General features: G+C 64.3%; 3 protein-coding genes across 3 annotated transcripts in view; 2 read left to right on the plus strand and 1 right to left on the minus strand.

Annotated features, from left to right (window-relative positions):
• Positions 1-1,181, minus strand: part of MNEG_11561 (hypothetical protein) — a gene marked incomplete at both ends in the record, with an annotated part of 2,418 nt that extends 1,237 nt beyond the window's left edge. Inside the window, 3 exons of the mRNA XM_014039965.1 lie at positions 70-207; positions 487-644; positions 884-1,181. Coding sequence (XP_013895419.1) covers positions 70-207; positions 487-644; positions 884-1,181 — 594 coding nt within the window. The remainder of the gene's footprint in view (positions 1-69; positions 208-486; positions 645-883) is intronic.
• Positions 1,182-1,554: 373 nt separating this feature from the next.
• Positions 1,555-3,083, plus strand: MNEG_11562 (putative oxidoreductase; the record flags this gene model as incomplete). The annotated part of the gene is made up of 3 exons (XM_014039966.1): positions 1,555-1,774; positions 1,976-2,167; positions 2,485-3,083. 3 exons carry the CDS (start codon positions 1,555-1,557, stop codon positions 3,081-3,083), a joined length of 1,011 nt encoding a protein of 336 aa, XP_013895420.1.
• A 403-nt stretch (positions 3,084-3,486) lies between these two features.
• Positions 3,487-4,766, plus strand: MNEG_11563 (NADH dehydrogenase; the record flags this gene model as incomplete). Its single annotated transcript, XM_014039967.1, has 5 exons — positions 3,487-3,584; positions 3,658-3,749; positions 3,968-4,083; positions 4,356-4,412; positions 4,671-4,766. 5 exons carry the CDS (start codon positions 3,487-3,489, stop codon positions 4,764-4,766), a joined length of 459 nt encoding a protein of 152 aa, XP_013895421.1.
• Between the last annotated feature and the right edge of the window lie 2,193 nt (positions 4,767-6,959).

Raw genomic sequence — 6,959 nt, forward strand, 5'->3', positions numbered from 1 at the left:
CCCCCGCCGCGCCCCCGCCTCCGCGCCCTCCTTGTCCTCCTCGCCCTCCGCCTCCCCCTCCGCGGCCACCCCCGCCCCCGCGCCGCCGCCCATGACGTCATGGCCCAGGCCGTAGTCGTCGTCGTCCAGCCGCGCCGCGCGCTGGGCCTGCAGGCGCACCGCCTCCTCCTCCTCCCCCTTCAACGCGTCCTCCTCGTCTGACACGGCCTGCAAGTGCATCGCGGTGTGAAGTGGCGCGGCGGTTGCGCGGCTGCTCGGCGGACTTGCTGGATGAAACGAGTGAGGGCAGGTGCATCCCTGCCGGGAACGGCGGGCCAAGGCCGGCGCAGCTCAACCTCCTGCGCAATACTCGCAGAGGGGGTGCCGCGTTTATCGAGGGGCCTGTGCAAGCGCGCAGCTCTGTTCCCCACAGCCTCCCGCAGCAGACCCGCGCTTGCTGCCGGCCGCCACGCCGCCGCGCCGCGCAACCGCCTGCGCCATGCGCACCTCCGCGTCGTCTCCGCCGTAGTAGGCGCCCTTGCTTGTGCCCCACAGCCGCTCCCGCGCCTCCTCCTCCGCGTCCTCGCCCTCGCTGGGCCCCTCGTCCTCGTCCTCCTTCTGCTGTAGCTTCAGGCGCTCCTCCAGATACTTGGCCTGCTTGGCCACTGGGGGTTGACATACAGAACAGGTGCGCGTGATTCAAGATAAGCAGGGGTTTGGAGTGCAAGGGCCGGACCAGGCGGCTGGTGGCGGCACGCCACCAGGAGCGCAACGCACGCTCTGCAGCATGTGTGCATGTGCTGACGGGGCTGCAGACTCCTGGGAAACGAGTCTGTGCAAGCAGCGATGGCATCGGCAGTGGCAGCGGGGGCGCGGAAGCAGTCGCGGCGGCTACATCGCTCACGTCGGCCGGCACGTCCGCCCCGCTCGATTTCTTCGTCCAGGTCTGGCTCGCCATCGTCCTCATCCTCCTCGTCGCCTTCATCGCTGCCGGACTCCTCATCTGAATCGCTGAGGTCGTACACAGCCTCTTCGTCGATCTCGTCCGAGTCCTCGCCGCCCCCTCCCAGCTTGACCTTCCCCTTGCCCTGCGCGAACGCGTCGTCAATTATCTGCTCGTCATCCGATTCGCTGAAGAGCTCAGGGTCCCTTTTCTCCTTCGCGGGGCCGCGGCGCCCCGAAGAGGGGCCTTTGCGCCCCATAGCGGCGCAGGAACTTATATGAGGACACAAATTCGGTTGAACATATGGCGTGGTACGATCTATACCTGGCGCCGGTCAGCGGGTAACCCAAAAATGACGTCTGGTGACAGGTGACAGCACCATCTCGCCACGAACCACGCAAGTGCGAGGCCGCACACGAGCGCTACCGTATCAGAACCGCGCAGGGGTTGCAAGCGGTGTACAAACATGAGGATCAGGGGCCACCCGGCTCTGCTTCCTTGATTCAAAAGAGCAGCGTTGCAACACTCTCAGATCAGCGGCGACAAGCGCGCTTGCGCCGCGCAATCAGATCTGGTCCCCGTGGTGACCTGGTTGAGCTCTTAGGTTGACAAGAAATAGAAACTGGTAGCAAATGTCATCCGGGCCTGGAGCGGCATCGGCGCCGCCGCCGCCATCACCGCCGCAGCTGCTGCAGCGGCAGCAGCGGCGCGTCGCGTGCGTCGCGGGCTTCGGCGTCGCGGGCATATCCGACGCCACGGCGCGCCGCTTCGGCCGCGCGGGTTTTGAAGTGGCGCTGCTGGCACGGAGGGAGGACAGGCTGCAGCAGGGCGCCGAGGAGCTGCGCGCCGCAGGTGACTGTTGCCAGCTGCTCGCTGGCAGGGCTGCTCGCTTGGGGTTGCTTCACAGCACACCCACACGGCCCAGGGCGGCGGTTTCGCACCGCCGGGTTCCAGGCCGTACGCGCCGCCCTCCCTGCCGCCCCCAAGCCTCACTTTGTCATTACTCACACACTCTCGACTGAATAATACGGAACCCCCTGGAAACTCACACAGGCATCGCTGCGCGCGGCTTCCCCGTCGACCTGGCTGACCCGGCGGCCGTCCGCCGCGGCATGGCTGACGTGGCGCGTGAGATGGGCGCGCCGGTGGAGGTGCTGCACTGGAACCCCTACAACTCCCTCAGGACGCCGCTGCTGGAGATGGGCCCGGGCGAGGTGGACGAGCTCATGGGGGTGGGCGTCAAAGGTAGGGCGTGCGGGGTTGGCTGGCGACATGCTTGGCGCTGTTGACCCCTGGCACTGCATGATGCCGCTGTGGGCCATGCATCCTAGCCGCGGCAGGTGCTTGGAGGTGGTGTTGAGTGCGCAGCCCGAGACGGCGGCGGCACCACTGGCTGGTTGTGATGTGCTGGACAGCAGGATCCTGTTTGTGGGCGGGCATGTTGCCATGACGCCGGCGACCGGCATGAGGCGTGCTTCAGGCAGACAGACAATTGTCCCCTCTTCCAAAGGGCCTGCTTTCCATTTCTGAGTACTGCCTGCAACACGCCCGTATTGCGACAGGGCTGCTCGCAGCAGTCCAAGAGCTGCTGCCTCAGTGGGAGCTGATGCTGGCCCAACAGCAGCTTCACACAGACCAGCGGCAGCAGCAGCAGCAGCAGCAGCAGCAGCAGCAGCAGCAGCAGCAGCAGCAGCAGCAGCAGCGTCCTGCCCTCCTGGTCACAGGCGGCGGCCTCGCCCTGGACGACCCGCTGAAGGCCAGGCAGGCGGTGGAGTGGGGCGTCGAGGGCATCGCAGTAGCCAAGGCGGCGCAGCACAAGCTGGTAGCCTGCCTGCGCGAGGCGCTCGCGCCGCGCGGCGTGTTTGTGGGGCAGGCGACCGTGCTGGGGGTCGTGCGAGGGACTGCGTGGCAGTCGGTGCGCAGCAGCGCAGAGGAGGAGGAGGGCGAAGGAACTAGCATTGATGTGGGCAAGGGCAGCACGGAATCATCGCAGGCGGGGCGGGCTGACACAGCTGCAGGGCGGGAGGTCGAGGAGGGAGCTGCGTTCATCTCGCCGGACGATGTTGCCGCTGCACTGTGGGGGCTGTACGAGTCCCAGCCGGCAGGGGATGCTTGGCGGGTCGAGCTGCGGGCGCGGGCAGGGGTTGAAACGGCGGAGTGATGCTGTAAGGCGGGTCCGCACGTGCTGAGGTTGCGAGTTTCGATCGTTTCTGCTGGGGTGTGCTGCCAAAACCTAAATGATGTCAGCGATCTGCCAGGTCCAAGCAACATGCAGTCTCAGCATGCACAAGCCTCTGCTCAACGACTCCACTTGAACGCCGTCTGGGTATCCTCCCGGCAAGAGAGCTTGCCTTGCCGTCCACCTCGGCGTCGCAAGTGACGGCCCGGGTGGCGGCGAAGACGCACGGGTCACAGACATCGCACAGGAAACAGCTGCCGTGCTCAAGTGCCTTCAATTATTCTACCCATGCGCAGTCCCTGGCAAGGGTACTCTGTGCGCCAGCTTGGCAAGTGCACTTAGCAGATCACCGGCAAAGGCCTGGGCGCAAAGGGGAGGAGCAGGAATGTCTGGGCTCCGTGCCTGGGTTAGCAAGGCACTGGAGGTCGGGCGCGTGGACAAGGGGATCGCCTGGGTGCGGTTCTTCTTCGATGGCAACCGCTGGTGAGTGTCCGGCTGCTACAGGGGCAGAAATTATGCTTTCGATTTGTCCTGAACGTGCTGAGGTCCCCCGCAGGATCCAGCTGATGGAGCAAGGCCCGCGGGGAACGCTGGTGGGCACGGACTACAATGGCAACCGCTACTTTGAAAACAACGACTCAGGGTATAGTGCGTATCTGTGGATGCAGCGCACGCACCGCGAGCACGGGTGCACGCAGCACCCATGTCGGTGTGCGCGCTGGCGCTTGCCGCTGCTGCTGCACAAGTTGATGCTGCTGTGCTCGTGGCTTTGCCTGGTGCCGCTCAGTGCAGCAATATATAGTTATATTGTTGCAGCAATGAGGCAGCAGCTGACCGTGGCCTCCCCTCTTCCTTGGTTCGACCAGCCCGCAAGCGGTGGGTGATCTATGCGGAGACCAAGACAAATGCGTACAACCCCACCACCATCCCGCCTGAGTGGCACGGATGGATCAACTATGTCAATGACTTGCCACCCACAACGGTGAGGGTCGTGGGAGCGGGTCTAGGGAACCAGTGGCGGAGTGAGGGCAGTCGTGCGGTTTGGGGGCACTGAAAGGGTTTGGGGAGTCTTTTGAGCGTTATCAGCTTGAGAGTGTCTTGATCAAGAGCAGAGGATTGACTCAGTGCATCGATGGCGGCAGTGTGGCTGCCTTACTTGCAGTTTGAGGCTCGGGTGGCACATCGCGCTGTTCTTTGGGGCCGGATGGCGGAGACGGCCCCGGTTGCACATGGCCCCCTCCCAACCGTTCACAGCACGAATTCAAGGAGCCGGTCTACGCGGTCAAGGCCACTCTCACGGCCACCGGCACGGTGCGTGCCAGCATTAGCAGCATAGCTTGGGGCCGGACATGCGGGCAGAGCTTTGACACCCAACACGCGCCAAAGCTGCTGCACGGCATCTCAGTCGCCGCACAGGCTAAGAGTTGGCCACCGCGAGCGACGAATGTCTCCCTCATCCTCCGCATGCTGCTCCTACCCCAGCTGGCCCCTCCTGCCGCAGCTGTCGCGACTCGCGAACGTCGCTGACATGCGTGATTGCGTACACTCCCTCCTGCGTGCTCCTCCTAGGACAAGGCGTACCAGCCCAAGGGTGCATGGGCCGACCCCGACAAGCGCAACTGGCTCAAGTATGAGGCCTGGAAGCCGCCGAGCAGCCAGGCGTGAGGCGGTCGTGGCGGCTGGTTTGGTGCAAGGGGCATCGGCAGCCAGAGGTTAGCTGCTGCTGCTGCAGGTGGAGTGGGTGCTGACGCAGAGAGGCTTGCAGCAGCTGGCGCGGAACCCCAAGGCAGTGCCAGACATCAACTTTGCCCAGCACGAGCAGCAGCAGCTGGTGCCGCCTCAGCTGCAGCGACGACGCAGCAGCAATACGCCCGTCACAGCACGAGCGGTAGCAGCCATGGGGCTGCGACCCGCTAACAAAGTGCATTGCGAGGCAGTCGCGTCGCAAGATCTCGCCGCTGAGCTTGCACCAGAAGCAGCTGCGATGGCGGGCCTTGGCTGGTGGGCTGGGCCGGCTGAGCTTGGCGCCTGGCCGCCCCCGTAGCTGCTGCAGCGGGTGGCATTCGTTGTGGGCGCCATGCGGCTGGATGCAGTCTGTTGATAACCAACAGGGCCTCTAGCTCGCCAGAGGCCCCCGCTCGGACACATGCATGCCCTTGCTATAGCGTACCACAGTGCTGGCAGCGGTTTTGCACGGTGCCTCGACGCACGTGGCCTGCCAACGGCCAACAGCTTGACAATGTTGTGGATTTCTTGTCTTTTTTCCCGCTTCAGTATGCATTCACGGCGCAGTTGCGCTTTGTCTCCCTTTGACTTTGGGTAGCTTGTTCAAACGCAGCTCACCGCTGTCGGTGGGCATTGTGGCTCTTATCGTCCTGCATTCACAGCGGCTGCCAAGGAGTTGTGACGCAGGGTGTAACGCTCACTGCTTGACACCACGGCCTGGCTGGACAAGTTGATGGAGTGCAGCTAGTGTTTCGTGTCAGGGAAGTCACCAGATTAGGATGTGTGCGTCCACTGCAGCGTGTGAGGGCGTCCTTTCCCAAAGCACCAAGCTCATGTCGTGCATGCTGTGCGGCGCAATGAGCTCAGCTTGAGCTTGATGAGAGAGGGCAATGCAAAAGCTAGGGTGCCAGAAGGTTTGTGCAAACCACTTATCATTCATTGGGCGATGCAACATAAGCTGCGACATCTCTCTTATTCGCCTTGTTGGTCTTGCTCACAGGCTCGCTGTGATCTTTGTCCGCTGCGTGCTTGCCCTTCACCCCGAGAGCCGACCGCAATCAGAGAAGCTTTCGTCGCTCAGCAGGTGCATAGGGCAGCATCGTGTGCTGCTGAGCACTGTCCCCGCCGCTGCGGTGCTCGGCGTCGCGCTGCTGCCTGTCGTGCCAGCAGCTCACTGGGACTGGGTGGCCCAGTGTTTCTCGAAGTATCCCAGCTGCCAGGCGGCGCTTCGCATGGCGACGGCGCGGCAACGGTTGCTGAAGGTGCGTGCAGCAGTGATTTTTCGCATAGGAGGATGCCTGCACCGTTGGCTTGCCGTGCTCACCTGACGCGTATGCTGCACACTCGAGCAGCAGCGGTCCGAATGCCAGTCTATGGTGTTGTCAGCATTGTGTGGCTGTGATCCTTCGCTGCAGCAGCATAGATACCGCCACGCTATGATGTTGCCTGTGCTGCTCTTGTCTCCTCATCAGCGCGATGCCAGCGGCCGCGCAGAAACCGCCGCAGCCCGTGGCCGATCACTGGGTCCGTCGTCCTAAAATGCTCCGCCCTCATCCTCCCATCCCCTTGCTTGCGCCCTTGCACCCACCCAAACATCACCATCGCCTTTCCTCTGCCCCCACTCCCCCCCCCCAAAAAAACACCCCAGGAGTACAAGGAGGTGGTGCGCAGCGGCGCCAGCGACACCACCGGCATCACGCTCATCCCCAGCGAGAGCAACCTCTTCCTCTGGCGCGCGCTGCTCAAGGCAAGGTTCAATCAGGGGGCGCCTGCGGCGATGGGCACCGGCGCGCGGGCGACGCACGCGGCGCCGCGGGGCGGCACGCGCAGGGCTGCAGGAGCGGCGCGGCCGTGTCACCCTATGATCCCGCCCCCATCAGGCGACCCGGGCCCCCACCCTGACCCGCTCCCGCGCCTCCCTCCGCGCCCCTCACTATTCCAGGGCCCCAGCGAGACGCCGTACGAGGGCGGCGTGTTTGAGCTGTCCATCACAGTGCCGGAGCAGTACCCCCTGGTGCCGCCTGCGGTGCGCTACCGCACCAAGATCTTCCACCCCAACGTGCACTTTAAGGTGGGGACGGCGGTGGCATTGGGAGCTGGGTCAGGGGGGGGAGGAAAGCAGGGGGGGGGGGG

This window comes from Monoraphidium neglectum (genome assembly GCF_000611645.1).
Source record: "Monoraphidium neglectum strain SAG 48.87 unplaced genomic scaffold scaffold02802, whole genome shotgun sequence".
Classification (NCBI taxonomy): Eukaryota; Viridiplantae; Chlorophyta; class Chlorophyceae; order Sphaeropleales; family Selenastraceae; genus Monoraphidium; species Monoraphidium neglectum.